This window comes from Barbatula barbatula (genome assembly GCF_947034865.1).
Source record: "Barbatula barbatula genome assembly, chromosome: 1".
NCBI lineage: Eukaryota > Metazoa > Chordata > Actinopteri > Cypriniformes > Nemacheilidae > Barbatula > Barbatula barbatula.
Genome location: NC_136766.1, coordinates 7,612,528 through 7,634,789, shown reverse-complemented (window position 1 = coordinate 7,634,789; position 22,262 = coordinate 7,612,528). Strand labels below are relative to the sequence as shown.

At 39.0% G+C, this 22,262-nt stretch overlaps 3 protein-coding genes across 8 annotated transcripts in view; 1 reads left to right on the top strand and 2 right to left on the bottom strand.

Annotated features, from left to right (window-relative positions):
* Positions 1–4,589, top strand: part of neo1a (neogenin 1a) — a 113,257-nt gene extending 108,668 nt beyond the window's left edge. For 3 of the 5 annotated variants that reach the window (XM_079454864.1, XM_079454863.1, XM_079454861.1), the window contains 4 exons: positions 89–247; positions 784–1,032; positions 1,118–1,242; positions 2,818–4,589. In XM_079454864.1, the coding sequence (XP_079310990.1) occupies positions 89–247; positions 784–1,032; positions 1,118–1,242; positions 2,818–2,901 (617 nt within the window). In that variant the 3' untranslated portion in view covers positions 2,902–4,589. Of the gene's footprint in view, positions 1–88; positions 248–783; positions 1,033–1,117; positions 1,255–2,722 lie in introns of all 5 variants that reach the window. The other 2 variants (XM_079454865.1, XM_079454862.1) reach the window with 2 other exon arrangements.
* A 268-nt stretch (positions 4,590–4,857) lies between these two features.
* Positions 4,858–6,483, bottom strand: rps17 (ribosomal protein S17). The gene is made up of 5 exons (XM_079481454.1): positions 6,442–6,483; positions 5,653–5,804; positions 5,299–5,404; positions 5,158–5,223; positions 4,858–4,969 (listed from the first exon to the last, which is right to left on the bottom strand). Exons 1-5 carry the CDS (start codon positions 6,442–6,444, stop codon positions 4,895–4,897), a joined length of 402 nt encoding a protein of 133 aa, XP_079337580.1. The 5' UTR covers positions 6,445–6,483; the 3' UTR covers positions 4,858–4,894.
* An 805-nt stretch (positions 6,484–7,288) lies between these two features.
* Positions 7,289–22,262, bottom strand: part of csnk1g1 (casein kinase 1, gamma 1) — a 32,329-nt gene continuing 17,355 nt past the window's right edge. Inside the window, exons 5-13 of one of the 2 annotated variants that reach the window (XM_079480689.1) lie at positions 20,320–20,471; positions 19,980–20,214; positions 19,571–19,656; positions 19,406–19,490; positions 19,135–19,283; positions 17,926–18,033; positions 16,302–16,412; positions 15,407–15,513; positions 7,289–11,442 (exon numbers count right to left, since the gene is read on the bottom strand). In XM_079480689.1, coding sequence (XP_079336815.1) covers positions 11,388–11,442; positions 15,407–15,513; positions 16,302–16,412; positions 17,926–18,033; positions 19,135–19,283; positions 19,406–19,490; positions 19,571–19,656; positions 19,980–20,214; positions 20,320–20,471 — 1,088 coding nt within the window. In that variant the 3' untranslated portion in view covers positions 7,289–11,387. The remainder of the gene's footprint in view (positions 11,443–15,406; positions 15,514–16,301; positions 16,413–17,925; positions 18,034–19,134; positions 19,284–19,405; positions 19,491–19,570; positions 19,657–19,979; positions 20,215–20,319; positions 20,472–22,262) is intronic. The other variant, XM_079480690.1, reaches the window with a different exon arrangement.

Sequence of the window (22,262 nt, the reverse complement as noted above, 5' to 3'; positions counted from 1 at the left end):
TGCATGCAGGTGGTCTCATCTCGTCATAGCGCCGTGTGCCTACATTTAGGGTAAACCATTGTTCAATGTTATTTGTGTCCATTCGCAGCTGTGATTAGCGCTCACCCCATCCATTCCCTCGATAACCATCACCATCATTATCACTTGGGCAGCTTGGCCTCGCCAACACGCAGCTATCTACATCACCAGAGCAGCCCGCGGTCCATCGCCACCCCCATCTCTCATCTAGACAGGGCCGATTCCACAGGTGAGAGCGCATTAGCGATGCTTTGTGAAGACCCTCAGCGACGCCTGGATGATAACCTGTTATTTTCCTGCATTAAGTCTCCTACCTCTCATTATTAAAGGACTAGTTCCCCCAAATGCGAAAACTCTCATAATTTACTTACCCTCCTGCCATCTCAGATGCATAATCGATATCTCAAAGTTAAACACACACGACATCATTTATATAAAATGATTGTTACATCTAGATTTTAGATGAATTATTGTGTTGACACACACATATGACAGCCAGTCACGAGACGTGCAAGAACCAATAAGATTGAACGTTACTTTCAGGTATTATATGCATATATAAAGTTAATGTGCATACATTATATTGGCTATTCCAAACAGCTTTGGTTGGTCACCATGACAACTGTAAGGAAACACTTAATCTGTTTCCTCTCTTAACCTGGCTTTTACATTCGGATCTCTTAAACTTAATGATAGGATGCTTGCACAGTTCCCTGCAGTGATTCCTTTATGAGGTATGTGCTGACCCATGTGATGTGCTTACAGAATCGGTACGGAACACGCCCAACGCCGACCTGCATCCCCCGTCCGGCCAGCCCTCCTGCGTCAATGATCTCTCGGAGACAGACATCAGCTACCACAGCTCCGCTGCAGAGGACGATCCAATGTTTACAACGCCCACCGCTCACGTTCGCCCCACGCACGCCCTCAAGAGCTTCGCGGTGCCAGCCATACCAGCCCACTCCATGTACGACTCTTCAGCACTGCCAAGCACTCCACTGCTGTCTCAGACAGGTACGGCCCTGTTTACATCGGTGACCGATCCAAGTCTGAACCCAATAACAGACTGAAACTGCTTGACGTGTACTGTATGTTTTAGGGCCACACTCCGTTAAGACGGCCTCAATCGGGACGCTGGGAAGAACGAGGACTCCTATGCCTGTCATAGTTCCAAGCGCTCCGGACGTGTCAGACAGCAGCAGACATCATGAGGATTCTGGGAGCGTGAGTACATCTGTTAGTATGATGCTGTGTTTTATCACCCGATACACTGGTACATAACAGTGTAACACAATAAACATCTGAGGGTACATCTGTGCCCTACAGCCTCATTTACAGTCAGGTTTCATTCAAAACAAATGAAACATAGTAAAGGTCATCAGCCATGGGATTAAACTAACACACAGATTCAATTGACTTATTGCTTTTCAAAACGATAGCAACAGGAATAAAAGATGAAATGTTTTATAAACCCTTACATTTGTTGTTAATAATGTTTAGATTAAATAACGATTCACCCATTAATATGGTTATACATATTAACTGATGAAGTCAGTTCCATACATAGGATACAGTACTGTTTATTGAATATTCTTTTATATATCTGAATATAATATAACTTAAAAGCCACGGTGCTTTGTAGTGATTTTAACATATTTATTGATGAAGATATGATTTATTCTTAAAATAGAAATAAAAATTAATTATCCTAAAGCTAATAATTACATTCAATTATATTCATAAAAATCATTGTTATATTAATTATTGTTTGTATGATAAATATGTATTTTGTTAAACGTATTCATATTATTAAAATGCTTTCGGGTTTCACTCATTAACATCGTTTTGTATTCTCGACTGATATGAATAAATTAGGGCTGTCGAACGATTCATCGCATCCAGAATAAACAGTTGTGTTTACATAATGTATGTATGAGCACTGTGCATATTCATTTTGTATTTATCAAAACATACACATACATGTTTATATTTAAGAAAAATATAATAATTAAAAAGCATTTATATACAATTTAAATGAATGGTAAACATAAATAATGTACATATTTCCTTTAAATGTGTTTGTTTATAAATACAAAATTGATATGCAGAGTACACAGACATATATTATGTGAACACAAACTTTCATATTGGATGTGATTCATTGCGATTAACATTATATTTTGAAATAAGTAAAACATTTTAATGTTTTTTATTATTTTAACAATGCATTAGGCAAGATACATACCAACATTAATGTGTGTAAAAATTATTATTATCTATATATAATAAATATATATTTTGTTAAATGAATGAATAATGCTTTCACCTATTAATATAGTTTTGTATTCTCAACCGAAAGTCAGAACTATATGAATAAATACATAAATAATATTCTGGATGTAATTTCTTTTACATATTTCATATTATAATATTGTGTTTGAATGTTTGTAAGATTTTAACTGAATCTTTCTTCTCTCCCTCTTAAATCTTTACCTGCTTCCCCCTTTTAACTAATTTATTATGTATTGCCTGCCTATTAAAATGTATTACAATCTCACAATTGTTTGAACGGATTTATTTGATCTTGCGAATGATTCTCATTCGTTCTGCTGCGTAATGCCTGTACTCCCACCCCGCCATCCTACCATTCCCTGTGGCTGATCTTGTTTCACTCACCTGTTTGCTTTTTACGCTTCCTCTGCAGTACCATTGACCATCCCCTCCTACACCCCATCTACCCCAAAAAACCCCAGCTCACCCCACCCCACCCCCCGCAGTAACCTTCTTCCTCTCCCTCAGAACTACGAGACGGACGAGTTAACGGAGGAAATGGCCCATCTGGAGGGTTTGATGAAGGACCTGAACGCCATCACGACGGCCTGAACGTGAACCTCACCTGTCGCAGTGAGGACGTGCAGCACTCACGTGCGGTTCTCAGTCATTCGCATAAAGGAGAGAGGAAGAACTTTGCTTTCTCTCGGGAAGGAAAAAACACATCATGAGGGACAGAGGACATTTTGAGAAAGGACAACTAGTTCCTTCTTCATCAGAGGACAGAAAAGTTCAGCCATTCTAAAGCTTTTCCTTTTGTTTCAATGGAGACAGTTTGAAAAGACATTTTATTATCCTGTGAAAAAAAGGAAAACGACGATATGCTGGTGTAAGTGTTGGTGCTCATAAGGCACAATTTACAGTGTTTTATTTGTGTCTTTTCTTTGTATGTTTTTGTATCTATATATATATATTGCCCCCGTTCCAGTGAGGTGAACGTTGGACTTGTCCTGTTTATTTTCTCATTTTGTATTAAGCATTTTGATTGACGTCTCTTTCTCTTTTGTATGACATATAATGTGCCATGTCTTATTTTCTTAAACATGTTTTGTATTGTTTTATATGCATATACACTCATCAGTTTGTATATATATGTTAATAACTGAGTCATTTTGTCGCCATGGCGATTTTTCTCGACCCCACGACAGCTTCTGTTCAGTCAAAGGCCGCTTTTTCTTTTGTGGTTTGAATGGATCTTTGCCTTCGGTAATGTCATTTCTCCTCGTACATTATGCATTTTTTACATGGGAGTTCCCTTCAGAAATTGCCTTATTAAATTCATGGTGTGACAACATCACCTGTTTTACTCAAACTGTTTTCAGAACGTGTATCACAAAACACTGTGATATTTCTTCTGTAATGCTGAACCATCAGCTGTCACTTTGTACATGGGTACGAACAGGAGACCTCCGTCGCTCATGCTGTCAGAGCCGGACTTCACGCGAGCGTTTGGTGCTGAAACTCAGAACTTCAGGTTATACACATTTATAAATGATAAAAGTTTGGGACAGTGGAAAGTGCTTTGCATGATCGTTCATGACTTGCATTAGTCTGAATTCCAGATGAGACGCAAACACATTTATTGAATGAATGACATTCACTGTGAGATTTTACTTTGTTTTATAGACAACGTTCCTGGCATGTAACTCATCATGTTGAACTCTCACTTCTCAGCTTTTATTTCCCGTTATGTTACTTGTATTTGTTATATGAAGTACGTGTATAGAATTTCAGTGTGAAAGGCGAAACCCCAACTGTCCCTCTCCTGCTGGATATGGTTTTGATCGGTCCGTTTACCCAAAGAAAATATGTAACACCAATCAATGGTATTAAGAAGTTCACGTCACAATTATCATTTCATTGAATGTCATCCTGACTGTAAGACATATTGGGTAACTATAGGAACATGGGTAAAAGCTTGGTAAAAACAGTACCTGTTTGGGCTAACCTGTTGGCAGTCAAACCTTTATTGCACTTTTTCAACAATTTCAAGAAAAGATAAAGAAAAAAAAACATTTTTACATATCCTGTGTTTTGAATATAAAGCTCTATTTGTGTAATTTAGTGTCATAGTTTAGCCTAGGCAGCTGGTCTAATGTTTATTTGCTGCTGGAATAATATTTCAGCGGCAGGTTTTACAGTGTTGCTAATGCAGAATTCTGTTGTTGCTTATTTCTGTACAAATATCTTCTCGCTGTCTCTAGAAATACTCTGTGGCTTTCTTAAAAAAATATTCAGAGAAACATTGCCTTTGTTGCCTCTTATTTACATGCTTCCAATTGTGTATTTCCTATTTTCACACAATGCATTTAAAAGTAAACACTCCCAATAATAGTAAAGGAATTGCAATAATATGCGATTACATGATTGTGGTAATTAATTGTCGTAGAACAACTTGAGACACGATACACTTACGTTTCAGTAAGACATGACGACGACCGAATGTCAGGTTAGCTAAACTAAAGGTTATAACCCCAAGAATCCACATAAAAAATGACTCCAAACAAATATTTTTCAATATTTATTGTGTCTTGATAAATTACATCTAAACTCTTGGAGTTCTGAAGTTCATTCCAATACTCGGCTGGGTGACCTGCAGTTGTGCGAGGTTGCCGAAGTCCTGCAACGAGAGAGACGATGTCAGCTACCATTTACATTTACGCTTTTATCCATTCCATACATTTGTTTCCAACTATGTTCAAACCCACGATTTTGGCATAGCTTCCATTCCAACATACCGTACCGATAATATAACCAAAACATCTCATCCCTTCCCCAGTTTCCACACCAGTCCATGCAACAACTTACCAAAATCTTCAACATTTCCTTCGTGTCTGGATCAACCTCGATAATCTCCTGATCCAAAGCGGACACCTGAACACATGACATCAGACACATATGATCAGCATCTTACACAGCAGCGCACATGTGCGGAACAATGACACAGACCTCTGGGACGAAGTTATCTCGCCGCTCTCGCTCTTCTTCCTGCAGTTTGATAGAGATGCCCCTCACAGGACCCCTCTGAATGCGCTTCATCAGATGGGTCACGTACCTGCAGAGAGACGGAAACGTTCGAGGGTCACGCGCTGTTAACCAGAGAAAGGCAACTTCCCACCTGGAGAGATGCTGTCCTGGCAAATCTGATCAAACGCACCTCAAAAGTCTAACCACACAACAAAACCGTACTATGTTTCTGACGGCCTGAATTTACATTCATTGCCTTACAACCACATAGGGAAAGTATTAAAACTAAGCCGCCCGACATTCACAATACAGCTAAATGTGGAAGAAATCACTCACCCTGCAATCTTGTTGCGCAGAGGTTTGGTTGGGATGATGGCGATCTCCTCACACACCCGCTTGTTGACCTGGAAGTCATTGCCCAGACGAGTGTAGTACTTCTCTATAATGACCCGAGCGGCCTTTTTAATAGTCTTTGTTCTAACACGCCCCTGTCAACACAACACACAAGTATTCTGAAAATACTGAGATGAGACCAATCGAGCTGTCAAAAGTTAAGTTAGGGCAATAGACGGACCGCACACTACATATGATAAATATCTGATTTACTATAGAAACTATTTACGAAAACGTTAATACAAAACAAAGTTACGCCAATGTGAGTTAGCGAGATATTATTGTCCAACTAGTTTTTATAGTAAAGCCACAGTACAAATATTGCTCCCATAATACAAACCACCATCAGTCCCCCACAAACATATTTTTCTACTACAACAATGGTTGACTTTTCTAATCCAAGACTTTGGGAGTGTTTTGTTACTTTATATGCCGTGAAGATGACAGGTGCTTCTTCAACTACTTGAATATGACGGCATTTAAACGAACGTGGTCTGAAACACGTCAGTACCCCGGGTGTAGTGGAACTCGACGTTATGGGAGCTCGCCAAGAAACGCTTGTTTTATTACTTAACATCCAACAACATCCTAACTTATAATTGTCAAAATACTGTGTAGAAACATACGTGGGCATGAAAGCAAACGATTACGATGTTTTAAGAACGTTGAACAAGTAGATATCAAATAGGATTTGGACGGATTGACGTGAGCATTTCTGCCTGACAAACTCACCATATTTAGACGGTCTAGAGTAAAAGGCTTTAAAGCCGAACAAAGCGGAAGTTTATAAAACACTACCGGAAGTCGAATAAAAGTCTCGGTTCCGTCCGCGGAGCTTTCAAAAACAGGAGCGTCAAAACCACACTTTAAAATTATCTTTAAAAACTAATACAATATCTAAAAACAAATGTAAGCGATACGTAACGAAATTGTTTGATTTCACTGTGGTGAGTGGTGTTAAATGAGCGATAGAATGAGAAACAAATGCGCCTTGGTTAAGTTAAAATGTTTATGCTTGTATTTAATTCATATACAATTTTATTATAACATGCAGTTTTATATACTATGAATATATCGTGTTCTCGAATATCAAATAAACTGCATTCAACTAAAATATACTGAATAGTGAACGCCTGCCGTGTGAAGCGACTTTTAACGTGTGTTTTCCAGAATAATATTCCGTCAGCGAAAGTTCAGTCGCTTTACGTTTCAGGAAAAACTGAAGAAAAAAATGTCAGTAAATAACCACATTAAAATGTGGTTTTAAACATTTGATTCAAGAACATACTTTATGATACTATATGCAGTACAGGCATCCATAAACATTTCTGTGTGCAAAGCGCCAGGATTTACTGAGCCGTGAAGACTGAGAGGACAGGGACCAGAAAGCAACAGCAGGTTAAGAGAACAGGTAGGAAAACACATACAAGTTATGAAAATGGACAAAGTTTGTTGCAATGTGTTTTAAGGTATTATAAATACCTAAATAAATAGACCAAGAGCCGCTTTAAAGTTTGAAAATATCATTTATAATAGTTGACTTTATAAACTTCAAAGAAGGCAAACACACACTGACTCGGAGGTTAAGAGACATTTCTTTTATTTTACATAAAAAAGGGTGCAAACTTGAGTTTCCCTTAAGCAGTAGAGGGAATACAAATTTAATTTGAAAGGTTATGTATGGAATTGTGTACGACTCCTCGGGAAAATAGGCATTTTTAATAAGATTAAGGCCTTAATCTTTCTGCAACTTAAAAAGGGGTTTTAGAGAGAAACAGGAGAAAATGGGTCCATCACGGTTGAAGCCCTTGACAAAGTAAATCATCGAAATACATTTAAGTAACATTCATATTTCAACACAATAAATCCATAATACAATGAAACCGAAAGTATGTTTGCGAGTATGACCAGAACAAGAGAGGACCACTCTCGCAGTACTGTACAATTTCGTTTTTAATATGTTTGAAGTACAGAACCGTTGTCCAAAAAAAAGACAAACACCACAAAAAGTGGAAACAAAATATTGCAGTGCTTTCCTTTTCAGACTGTTGTAATATAATCATCGTTTCGAGGTCATTCGAGAAACCAGAACAATTGGTTCATTAGAAATGTTCGACAAGTTCCCTCATGAACCAAAACTGTGATGGGAATGATTACGTTTAGTGAGAAAAGAGAGCGCTACGACTCTAAAGCAGACACAATGGAAGGCCTATGCAGTATACAGCGGTAAAAATAGTACGCAGTGGAGATTTACCTGCAGAACTCGAGCGTACAGAGGGTCAGACTCGCAGCCTTGCAGTAGCATTTTAAGGCATTATGCAGCCACAGATTACCAGTGTATCAACTTCATGCCCAGTGCCCAACTGACAAGTAGTTTCCATTGCTTTCTAAATCAAAAGCCATGCACATAGAATCTGCATTAACGTCACTAACTTTAACTTTATGAGAATCTGTACTGTACCTCTCTGTATATCTGTGGCACAGTCATGGAATCAGAAATGGGATGCAAAGGCCATTTACAGAAGATGGAACGGTTTCCAAATGACCCACAATGCTTGACCTCTGGAGAAACAATTACTGTAATAGAACACTTTTTGAACCTAAAATTGACTCAGAAGGTCATAATTGTAGGGAAACCATCTTTATTCAAATAAAATTACAAAATTGTACAAAACATATGGTACAATCTTAAAAAATAAAATAAAATCAAAGATGGTTTGAAATCACTGTGTAGTAGTCATATTGATCGTTTCATGTAATATTCCAGTAATAACAAATGATGTCTGTTCTACCCATCCATCGGTGAAAGTACTTCATATATAGCATATCGGGAGTGCGATTTTAGTGTGTAGTGTCTTACATATAGATGAGCCACTTTCAACAGGTGAAACAACCAGGAAATTGGATCGTTGTAGTCTTCTGCTAATCTCAATGTCAGTCCAGTGATAGCAGTAATAGATAGCTAAACCATTGTTAGACAAGCTGAACAATTACGTATTCTGCTTATATTCACAAAACGGATACTTTCAGTGGTTCTAGCCAAAATGAGTCCGTACTTTTACTTTAGCCGAGAGTCAATGAGGGGGTTAGAGAATGGTCAACTTGTCTCGCGAAATCACTCCTTTTAGCCAGTCGCCCCTGGCAATAGCAAGCAGTGCACATCCAAAAATACACAATCGTCTTTCAACTCTAGCGAGGCACGTAATACATATCAATAAGAGAAGAATGTTAAATAAAGAGTCTCCTCTTGCCCGACACATCCACGAGAGAGACCCCAAGAGCGGATGTCCAAGCGTATCATTCAAGTACTTTTCACAGAATAATTTAGACCCAAAGTGACCTGCATCACGCTGGATAAGCATGAGGAAAATTCTTAAATAACCATCACGTCGGAAAAATGAAGCTTACCATGATGCAGAGGTGAAAACGGTCGGTTGGCTCCCCTATTGCTGCCGACCCAACATGCATGTCCCATTAGAGCTTGGAAGTAGCTTTTTAAGTATATTCCTGAAATGAACTGGGGCTTAGACCTCAGAGGAGCTCACCAAATGACTATTTACATTGAAAACCGATTAGTCAAGAACTGGACAAATGTGCCAATTAAGAATTTGTGGCATGTTGAGATATCCATTCGGTCCAACATGGCCATTTCTATCACTAGATTAACTTTCACGAATCCCTTCCAGCTTTAAACCCTTCTTACATCATGGTACCAAAGGTTTCTATGAAACATAACGGTCAGATCAAGTGGGGTATTTAATTCCTCAAACAGACTCCGTTCCTTACAACAGATGAGTTCAGAGGTCAGAAGAATACAGTAACGCACAGACTAACAGTTAAAGTCAACGAGGGTCAAATGAAACTTTAGTGCAGCCCCACACTCCTATGGCTTCTCTCTCAATGTCTGTAATGGTGATCAAAATAAAAATAATAGTTATATAATTTATTTTACATAAATTCACATTTACTTTACATTAGAAAGCTCACGAAATAAAAGCATGGATTTAATGCTGTGAATAGGTGAACGCGAGAAACAAGAAATGAGCAAGGCAATATCACGACAGAGATTATAAAGTCTCTCATAGCGATTCTCTTGACGTAAAAAAACACGACTACAGTCATTTTAGCATAAAACCCCATTTTTATAATCCAATCCCTGCTTTGAGGACTGAGCTCGGGATAGGACTGCCTCATCCGTGTAAGAGGTCAAGGGCTGCCCTGTTCAGAGCTGCTTATGGGCGCAGTCCCGCAAGCATTAACAAAAACAGGCCGTTTCGGTGGGGCGGTTTTAATACTTTTTTAACCACGTAATTTATATTCATTAGCTTCAGTGACTCAACCCCCCCAGCAATGATCCTAAAGGGAATGAGACGCGTATCACAAGCATGAAGGCATGGGAGGAATTTTATAATGTCCTATTGCGGAGTCCCGTAAAGGTGGACCCTGCTGAGTAATGTTAAGGCATTACATCGAGATGTTAAGCAGTGGCAGTCACTACCTTCAGTCTAGATCCTCCCAGGCTACACCCTCTCATTTCATCACCTGGAGTCACACACACAATGCTTGCCGAATGGCCGTTATTACAAGCTGAAATTTATCTTTGCTTTATACAATATAAGACTTTTCTTAGCCACCCACAAGTCATCCTGGCACATATAATGGTTCCTCACATCCTGAATAATAAGCAGAATTTCTGGCATTTAAAAAAACAACATCTATCAAGGACTGTTTGTGGGAATAAGGTGACAGAAACGATGGTTTCAGGTACAAAAGCACAGAGAAGAAAGAGGTCTTGCTGGTCACGGCAGCCAACAGAAAAGCAGCCAGATTTACGCCAAAGCGAAACGACGTCGTAAGAGAAACAGCAGCAGAACGGGGTGGTGGGTGTATCGGGAGGAGTGCTTTAGAACAAGCAGTTTAAATACTAGTCGGTGGAACGGAGAGGAGCACGTCCCCCCCCCGTTACCACTGGAAACAGAGCTGCTTACGTCACACTTTCACAAAGTTCACGTGTAAAGGCCGGTTGGCATCGTTAGGACATTGTTTTTGCTATTCCCGCAGCGGTAAAATCATTCCCATAGATACGACGACGAACGCTAGTCATATTCTAAGGCTTCGACCACTTCCTGGCAGCGCGAGATCCAACAATCGGCCAACACATACAAACACTTAAAATAAAAGGGGTGAACGGAGAAGGCCCGTGCGGCGGCTCCGTCTTGCGTGGAAAAGGTCTGCGGTTCAAGCTCCAGCGTGGGTGACTTTGTCTCGCTCCCTCCCTCTATGTCACACAATGGAAACTGTCTCCATCACAGAGGAAGAGGATAAGAGAGCACATTCAGAGATTTCCTCCCCGTAACGTCCACCGGCAAGGACAACAAAAAAATAAGCATGACAGCGAATGAAGTGCGGTGCTGTTCCAGTGCTTTGCGTGAATATCCAAGAGACAGTTTTAGGAAGCTGTCTGAGAGGCCTGCCGCTGCCCGAATTCATGTGTGGAAGAAAACAACGAAAAATCAACACAATCCCAACAGAGACAACGTGTGCGCGCCTCGGTTTTCAGACATCGGTCCACTTGAAGCAGTTTTGAAGGCTCGCCGTCTTCTTCTCGTTAAAAAATTCTTTATTTGAACGCTCGGAAAACAACCAAAGGAACGGGCTCTCGAGGAGAGGCTGGATGTTCATTTGTGCCGCGGCGTGTTCTTCTTCCTCTTCCTTTTAAAGAAGCAGCAGCACCTATGGGACAAACACACACAGGTTTACATGAGCGCAGGCTGCTGTTTGGCTGATTCTAAAAAAGGTCAATCTTAGAAAACAAATCACACATCAAGCAGATAGTCAGCGTTGTCAAAAAGGCTAGGGAATGCATTGGTATATCCTTATCAATCTATATGTTGGCATACGAATGACTAATAGTTAACAGAAGAGAACTTGACGCCTGGGTTTGGTTAAAAGCACCGACAAGAGTGTTACAATAACAGCAACGACACGACAGAATGAGTTGGGAAAAACAAGGCACATGCAGTGGAAGAGAACAGCACCAGACTGACACATTGAAAAGTGATAGACTTTACTAAACATATTTCTTATAGATGCTGCAAAACAGCCAATAAATCTCAAGCAGTCATTGGCTGTATCTGTTCATTGTGTTTAATGCCGTTTTGAATTAGATGAACAAAATCAGTCCTAGATATGCAGAGCCTGCAGATATATGATGAGCCTTAATCAAGTCTCTCATTTTCATATCCTACAGTGACATAGAATTCATGTCATATTTTATGTCATAAAAGTGTCATACATCTGTTCGCTTGAAAAGGTCAACTCTCTTTGACAAACGTCTAACTTAAAAGTACTTAAAATACCAAAAATTACTGTCATCAAAGAGGTGGTGATACGGCCAAGACATGAAGCAGATTTAATAATCTAAAAAGAATTTGACTTTTACCACAATTACCACCGTATTTAGCTCAAGACTTACAGATAATTTCCTCTCGTGACATTTTTCTATTCATTTTAAAGCTGCAATTCGCAGCACTTTTGGTTAAAATAAACAAAAAGCACCGCGCAAGAACATGCTTACTGCTTAGCCTACCCAAATTCCCAATGTAAAGCTTATAATAAATGTTATATATTTGTTGAATATTAATATAGACGGTTTCAAAGCACGAACATAGACAAACGTTACTGCACAGGCGCACATTTGTGGCCAAAACGTAACTTCCAGTTCACATCCGCAAAGAATAGTCCCCCTGTAGATTATTTCTGATTACAAGCAAAACAAATAAGTAAATTAAATTAGCAAATTAAAAGTATGTCTAGCCAGTATTATTTTGGTTTACCAGAAGAAGAACCGTTACTTTCCTAAAGTTACACAACCTTTTAACAAATTGTTTATTTAAAAAATATATATACACAATAAAATTCTACAAATTGGTTATTTAATATTTTATATAAATAATAAATGATATAAATTAAATACAATTTAAATAGTTATATTATTAGCCACTAGCCAGATGGATCAACAAACACAGACTGTAAATTAACTTCTGGCCAGGTGTGTGCATCTGATGAAACCGTCTATAATGTATAATTTGAGCCATAGGATTAGATTTCACGGTTAATGTCAGAATGACATCATAACCGACATAAAGTACGTAAAATATTTTAATGTTTCAAAGAGATGGCGATATAGAGGCAACAGTTGTAAAGCACAGCTTTAAAAGAAATAGATCATTCAAAAATGAATATTTCATTATTTACTGACCCCCATGTCTTTCAAACCTGTATGACTTTCTTTTGCATAACACAAAAGAAAATATTTTGAGACGTGCATCGGTGGTTTATCTTCTTTTTATGTTCTGCAGAAGAAAGTCATGCAGATTTGGGATGACACGAGAGTGAATAAATGTTTCAGTAGCCTTCTAACTTTAAACAAGCAACTTATCAAAGTGAACAATTTAGCAACGTCGTGGTATTTGCATGTTAAATAAAAATATACTGTCACAGGACTGTTAATGTCGTACAACGAGAGATTTAGTTAAGGGTCTGCATACGTCCGAAAGGGGTTTTTGTAAAGACCTTGACCTCCTCATTTCATTACTGCATAATGGAAATTTCATTACACGGGTGATTAGTGCCATTACAGCACACCTCAATCTTTGAATTCAGACTTTAAGCGGACACATCACTCTCTTCCAGTTTCAAACTCGCAGACCGTGAAATACTACATTAGCCTATAACTGTGTTAGTCAATGTGACTCCTGGTGTAAGCTACATCTATATGGCCACAGTCCAGGCTGGTCCACTCCCTTTAGCTTTGATGTGGACTGGAGAGAGACTCACCACAGGTTGAGCATTTTCACGCAGCTACAGAAGAGTGTGAAAAGAGAAAAGACAGATTATTACACAGAGGTGAGATGATGAGACAACTAATACCGGCGACACAAGACCAACAGGAAGACAAGCGAACAGAGAAAGTTCTGAGATCTGAAATATCGGCTCCATTCAGACTACGCTTTTCATAACACACAGCGGCCATTTTCTGTATTCCTGTTTGTGAAATTGTAACAGATGACAAAAATAAAAAAGGAGTAGTAATCTCAGCAGCCCACTGCCCTAGTGAATACACGTGACAAAAAAAACTGATGGCTTCTCAGGGGCGTATACAATGGTATATTATATCCAATCAAATGTTCTCAAGAACGAAATTTTGCCCTTAATGATTAAGGCCACCAGACTAGCAGGTAACATTTCATATCATATACTGGCTATTAACTAAATGTATGAAGCAATAACTAAAGGCTATTAAATATTTAACAAAACAACTTATTAAAAGCTATAGTTCACCCAACAATGAAAATACTGGCATCATTTACTCCGCCTCCGGTCATTTCACACATGTATGACATGTATGAAAAGATATTTGGAAATGTGTTGGTAACGGAACCATGGCTATACCCATTCACTTCTATTGTAAAGACACAAAACCAATGCAAGCGAATAGTTACCACCATTGTTTGGTTTCCAACATTCTTCAAAATATCTTCTTTTGTGTTCTGCAGTCATACAGACAATAGCGTAAATGAAAAATAAATGAACACCTCATTTTCCTTTTTGGGTGAACTATCACTTTAATATGTTAACAAATTATGCATTTGGCTGACTTTTATCCAAAGTGACATACTGTGCATTCAAAATATACATTTTAATCCGCATAAGGAACTTTGCATTACTACAGCAAACGTCTTTTAACTGAGCGACAGCAAAGATTTCATGCGATAAGGACGATTTAATCTTCAAATGACAATCTGTAACAATGGAACCACAAAGGAAACACAAAAAAAGAGTAAAGGATCAGAGAGATTAGACGTGGCGTGTGTAATAACCATGGCGACCTTTTGCATTTGTGCCGTACTGATAATTTATATCGCTACACTTTCAGTGCTACTTTTAAGTCCGTGCATTAATAAATCAAAGACAGGCAGCTTTAAAAATGATCAAAGTACGTCAACAATGAGTGTTTATAATTATATCAGACAGGGCTGAAACTCAAATGTACATCAGGTGCATTTAAGGGAAAGAAACTGAAGTGTGTTATCGCCTCTGAATTTAACTGCCAGACTCACGGCTGCAGCCATTTATGAATAATGGCTAATGGAAATATGCGCTCCGTTATAAATCCTAGTGAGCTTCCTACCTAAACAACATTTAAAGAGATTTCAAAACAGCTTTTTTGGATAATCTGTTTTCTATGTCATTCAGTTCTTTCAAGTATAAATAGAATGTAGTGCAATTTTGTTTAAATACGAATGCTTATTTACTTTGCGCTCAAAACACATGGATGTATTTTACGTTGAAAGATTGTCCCGTATAACAAACCAAAGTCTTATTGCTACACCTGTGGTACACACATGGCACATTTTCAAACACTACAGGAGAAAGCACATGAAAATGTATAACTACATTTACGCGTTTGGCAGAAGCTTTATCCAAAGCGACTTACATTGTATTGTATTATACATTTGTTTCTAACTATGCAGAATCCCCTGGTATCGAAACCATGACCTTGCCATTGCAAGCGCCATGCTCTAACCACTGAGCCACAGGAAAGTTATAATTGTGATGTCAGGGAAAGACCGTGAGAACTATAGAACATTGTGTCATTTAGACACAAGTCAGAGACGCACAGAAATGCACATACTTGGCCTCATCCACCACCTCCACCTCTGCCTGCGCTGTGATTGGTGCATTTGAGTGGGCCGCAAGCGGGTCGTCTGCATTCAGTTCACCATTGGTTGAGCTCACCACCTGTGGCAGGAAAGCATGAAAGAGAACATGTTAAGCTCAAAACATCATGTGGCATTAGTGTTCTACTGAGGCATAATATGATAATTCGGTCAGCTCAAAATAAAAGCTTATATCTAAACATATAGTTACATTAGAATGGGTCTCAAAAAAGCAATAAATTGTGTCTTTTATCTGTATGGCCAGTCGAGATCTGTTACTTTCTTAAGATCAACATACAAATCAAACTAGTTTATATTAATTTCAGACAGCAGGTGTTCATACATTAACAGTTTCAGCCTTGGGGTAATCATATATTGTGCCGCATTCCATTCAACACATCAATTTAATATGAACGTTTGGAAAGCCATGTACATTTCCAAAGTCCTACATGGAAAGCTGCTGACTTGATGTCAGACTGCAGATGTATGACATCACATGGTGGCACTTTGAAACAAATGCATTAAAGCATTTAATTATACGATGAGTAAGCATTCACTTTATATATTAAAGGACACCAAAATAAAAATCGGTGTGGTCTGCATAAACAGGTGTATCTATGGCTCATTAAATTCCCATTCTCTTGGAAAATAAACGCTACCATTGTCATTATGTTTATCTATGTTTCAATGTCAAATGAAACGCAGCATTTCTACATTGATTTCAGGCTAAAAACAAGATCCTCTGGAAAGGAGAACCTATGGAAGAAGTGCTCTACTATAAGGTCTGAAAGCAGGAGGAAAGCGTCACTGCAAACGGCTGCAGACGTGAGCACACACACAGGAGTCGTCGAGCGAGGGGTAAAGCAGTACCTGCACCGAGCCCCCGTGCCTGTCTGCCGCCAGGTGGGAGGTCAGGTAGGAGGAGTTTGTCTGGCGATTGGGCTGCACCTCCCAAGCTCCTCTGCGGTCGGAGACGGCCGTCTGCGTGGGTGGAGGAGGCGTGGGGAGGGAGGTAAGGTGTGGTGAGTGAGCGAGAGCGGGAGGAGTGATGCCAGGTGGCATGCAGCACAATGCAGGAACGAAAATTGACAAAAAGAAACAAAAGAGCCGGTCAAAGCCAGGAAATGGCATAAGTGACTGCGTCCAATTAAATCAAAAAGCCAACGTAAAATAAAAAAGCATTAATACAGACGAAAATAAACAAAACTTTCCGACAGCGGTTGAATGACTTTATATGTTGCAAAACTATATCTATAGTTGACTTTACATGTAGTCTCCAAATAAGATAATATAATAGAAATATATAGCTTTAGAAATATAATTCATTTAAATAAAAAATGACCATAAGTAGCCAAATTTGGTCAACTTAAACCTTATAGGAATCACATTCATAGTCATTTAACAACACAAGAATACATTTTTAAAGTGATAATTTAGAATACATCTGGTTCCAGATTAAACAGATAAAAGAAATTATGTTTATACTAAAATTATGAAACATTATAACTACTCTTTCAGGTAAAAATGTGTAATTTCGCACTTAATCAAACATCTTTCTGGGCCCCTTTGGGCTCGGTCGAGTCAGTTTAGTAGATTTTCTGCAGGGTCGGGGTGATAAATTGTTTTTTTTGCCCTCCAAAACAGATTCGCTGAAGACAAAACTTCAATCAAAATGATGAAAGCACTTTAGTAGGCCCCTGTGTATTTCAGCCAAGAACCTCTAAAAATATCTGCACACCTTCCTCACAAGATCCATTAGAATATAGCCCTTCACTGTAACTTCACATCACTGCCCTGAATATTCCCCATCTTGAGCTTGAACTGTTTCTGCTGTCTCCCAATTGGATCGCGCAGAATTCTACTTTTGCCTTAGTGGATGAGTTTGATACAGGGCAGCTTCGTGAGATGTGCAAAGATGATTTGCACTTGCAAACGTAAGAGCCAGAAAAAGCAGGTTGCAAAAACAACTAGCAAATCAAGTAAAAAGTCTTAAGTGATAAATAGTATTAGGACGTTTCTCTGCTGGCATGCACTCTGAGGCATGATAAACTGAAGCAGTGCGTGCTGTCGCAGCCAGTGTGGCGAGTGGGTGGGTCTAATGCTTTCGATTTAGGCTTGATGTACTGCAGAAAGCCTCTAAAATCATCTCCACCAGCAGCTCTGCTGGTAACCTGTGCGGTGTGTCCGATCGCCAGGCCACATTTCACCCCAAAATCAAAAGTTACACGATATATCAATCGCATTACTATACATAATATATTTTTAATATATAAATAAAGTTTAAGCTGTAACATAGTTGCAATATGAATATTTTTAAAGTAGGCTTTATACCCAAATATGTCTTCAGGATTTTGGGGGTGAAATACAACCGGGAATGTTCTTGTAAGGTTTCACACATTTGTAGAACTATCAGGTCATAAACATAGCAAGCATATCTCCTGTATCAAAATACAGGGTCAATCTCAAGGTTCTTGAGGGAGTATGATGATATTACCTGGTTTCTTAAGGGCTGGTGCTGGGAGGGTCTGTCCCTGTGTGTGTGGCTTTCACGTGTGATGGCAGACGCACCCGAGTCCACATGGACTGACCCCACTGGTGTGGGCTGTGAGTAACACAACAAAACATAGTGAGCATCAGTTTCAAGACTTCGAATGAATCTAACCGAACATTGGAGCACCGTTGCTGGCCCACTACTTATAAAGTATTTCAAGACATTATATGCACAGGTTGTTCCAGAAAGTAGGCAGCGTTTCTATTTGCAGCAATTGCAGCATCTCAATTACATAACGTTTTGCGATGTTCCTTCATTTATGGTTTAATAAAAAAAAAAAAACATTGACATGCTGTAGAGGTATGTAATGTGTAGTAAACTGAGGGCGCTTTAAGATTGGGCTTGTTTGCTGCGGTCTGAACTTGAGTGCGATTGTTTCCGGCGTCCCCGCAGCGTTGGTTTGGTTTCACTCAACTTGATTCTGTTGGATCCTGGTGCGTTTGCGTTCGTCTTACGTCATAAAAATGTGCACGGTGCAAGACAGAAAACAGAACACGGCTCAATATATTGTGTTTGTATTAATTTGGTGCTATTATGCGCAGCAGAGTAAATTACATTTGGATTTATGCGCATCTGCATGCAGACGGCTTTCTGCTGCTTGCAAACAGTTTTTGAGGAAACAGTGGATTACCATTGACCTGCCGCTCTGATCCACTCGCAAAGCAGAAATACCATGCAGGCTCACTCTTGCTCGAATCCAAGGTGAATCATCAACACGATCATCTCTTACGTGTGTTTTATTAAAGGGAATACATTGTAATCGGCTTAAACGCATGCGCAGGTCACTTAACTTCCTCATAAAGTGCGCATCCGGGTCTGTGTTGCTGTGATATTCACTCAGACCACCTCCTTCAGGTAGTCTTAGGTCCGGTAGCCAGGTGCGCACCCGGGTACACTTGACAGCCTTCACATTAGCGTTTTTTTCATGCGAACCGTGCACAGTTCCGAACTAAACCTCAAATGTGAAAGGCCTTAGTAACATGCTAATGTCAGCTTTTAACTGAGAGTGGATTCTCAGATGTGCCTCATATTAGGAACATAATGCACAAGATTTGGATCAGTTTGGTTGGGATGCTGCCGCACAAAGAACGCTCACCAGGTTTTCAAATAGGGTTACCGTGATTGAAATGCAGAAAGACCACATGGACTCACAATCTGTCTGCCAACCCAGTCATAGGAGTAATCAAAGGTATATCCTTTTCGTTCAAACAACTCCGTAAACAAGGTCCGTAAATATTCATAATCTGGCTTCTCGAAAAAATCCAACCGCCTGACATAGCGCAGGTATGTGGCCATCTCCTCTGAAACCACAAATGACAAAGTGATACCTCTTGTTCCCCATACACCGAGAAAAGTCAATAATCAGAATATATAATAGCAAATGCAAATTAAAACAATTGGTTTGAGTAGTGGAGGGCCTCACCAGGAAAATTCTCACAGAGAACTTCAATGGGAGTGTTTCGTTTCGTGTCCCCAATCTTCTGGTAGCGTTCTTTAAGTGTATCAGCCTGAAAAGCGCGAATGAATATCTCCGTCATTCAAGTACAAAATGGTTGCATTTTGAATGAAGTAAGCTGGCTCAACATACTTTAAGTCCTTGCCAAGGGAGGCTTCCCCTGAGGAAATACATGAACATGTGACCCAAGGCCTCAAGGTCATCCCTCCGACTTTGCTCTATGGAAAAAAGATCCCAATCTGGTCATCACACATGTATGTATATATAGTATACGCACACTGTTACACTGAAGTACTAAGGTGGCAGCAAATAATCGTGACACTTAGCTATACAATGCAAGATAATCATATTTATGCATTTCTGTAGGCGCACCAAAGTATTAAAAAACCATAGTCCTATCAAGATACATTTTAGTACTTTTGCATTAGTGAACTTAGGCAGCCACAAGAAAGAAAGTGGAAATTGTGGATGTCAAAATTTCATGTCAAATGTCAATTTAATCCACTTTTAGCTTGAGACCAGGGAGGTTAGGAACACTTACCCTTCCCTAAGTGTGTATTAATAGACATGTATCGCGCTGTGCCAGTGAGGCTCTTGTGCTCCCGGTAAGGAATGTGTTTTTTGGTTTCTGTGTCGATGTATTCTTTCGCGAGGCCGAAGTCTATGATGTGAATGATGTGCTCCTTCTTATTGCCTTGCCGCCCGATGAGAAAGTTCTCTGGCTTCACGTCCCGATAGATTAGGTTTTTAGAATGCACATACTCCATGCGCGAAATCTGTTAAAATAGAGACACACGCCCTTACTATAATATGCGGATTAACCCGGACAAGGTATTTCACTCACAGGTGTAAATGACACTTAAAAGCAGCTGTGTCCTTACCAGCTGAATGGCGATCATCAAGACGGTCTTCAGGGAGAACGTTCGGTCACACAGGTCAAAGAGATCCTCAAGACTGGGACCGAGCAGCTCCAGAACCATGGCATTGTATTTCCCACAGGGCCCAAAATAAAAGACCTGAGGCAGACCCTCTGCTAAAAGAGACAAAGATGCAAAACAGAGCATTAATTACATGTATTACTTTTTAGTAAGAGGATTTACATTTAATATGAATTAACATAACTGACTCGAAGCGAACTATAAACCCATTTAAAAAAACTGCTTTGCTTTTTATACAAATCTGATACAAACAAATCATAGGCATCCGGGGGGAAAAAAACGAAACCTGTCAGTCAAACAACAATCTTAACATGTAGAATTAATGACATGTTACTTATGACATATTCAACCTGATTAATCTAACCACTAGGTGGCAGCACCGTGAAAACATGATAAATGAAATTTGTAATTGAAATGCTGCCTTTGCGTCTTTTCCTCACTTTAGCCATAAGAAGCTGAAACTCTGTCACCGCAGGGTAAAGCAATTTCCCCTACAAATTAAATCCCATTGTAATCGAATGCGCTTGTGTCATTTAAAGCTACTTGAGCTTAACTGTAATGTCTTGTTTTGCTACTTTAATCTATATTAAACATAAAAATGTATAGCTGTGTGTTTATCTGTTTTGTGTACTCAGACTGCTAATATTCATTTAAGTGTTTTGAGTTTATACACCCTAGATCCCGTGTTATTTAGACCTGCATTATAAGGAATTACTTCATATTTCACTCGTTCATATTTGTTAGTAAATAAGATAACATAGACTAAGGTGGTTTCTTTGTATTTCTTCACCTTGGTTAATTTTAAAGTTTATGAATAAATTAGACCTTATTATAAAATGCTTACCATAAACCGCTATATTGTCCTTCTCCAATCTTTAAATGGGTCACTTTCAATACTACACATAAGATTCAAATATTTCGGAATAATCATGGTCTTCTGTTTATTTTAATATACTGTATAAACTACATAAACACAGTAACACAGAGCGAACATAAAACAAACATACATAATGCATGGCAATGCTCCAATGCACCCGTCTGGTTTTGTATATTATTACATTATAAAAATATTTTTGATAATATCAGAAGCAATGGCATTTTCTGAAACAGAAAGTGTGATGCGAGTCTGACGGAAGGGGTTGGGTGCTGTCTTTCCAGCACAAGGAGCTGCCTTTAATGTTTATTTCATCGATATAATGCAGAACCAAACCAGACAGGCAAAGAATTAAATGAGAATGATGAGAACATCATCACTGGATTTATTATATGCAGTTCAGTAGTTCAAATCAGCAAGTACCTGCCTAAGTTTGCTGTCCCGTAAACAATACAAACCTTAGATTTAGACCAAAACAGTAGCACTAGAGCCCACTCTTAGCTGCGAGGTGTTTTTAAATTTAAGATCTTTACCTTAAACAAGGGGTGATAAGGAATAAAGCTTGTTTACATTATTTATACGAAGCCATTCAATCCATACACCGTTGTTAAGACTTGGATACTGCTGTAACCGGAACATCGTTTACCCTTACGGCGAACGATGCGGAAGTTAAAAATACTGCAGTGTTTCATGCGTGAAATAGCAGGGACCTGACGAACACACATTACATGTTCGGATCGCTGTTGTGTCGCTCAAATTCAATGCTATCCATAAGCAAATGCATTTTTGTCAATAGCTATAAACCTATCTAAAAGTGTACTTTTAACGGTATGGATAAATATCACAAATTTGTAACTATTTGTAACTAAATCTGCTCTATCTGCACATTGCTATATTAAAATAATTTGTACTGTGAGTGAACGTCTAATTAATTTAAAATCCACATAGAACATATAACAATCATTGCATGGTGTCATTTTATCGTCGTTAAAATGTATGAAATATAATCTTT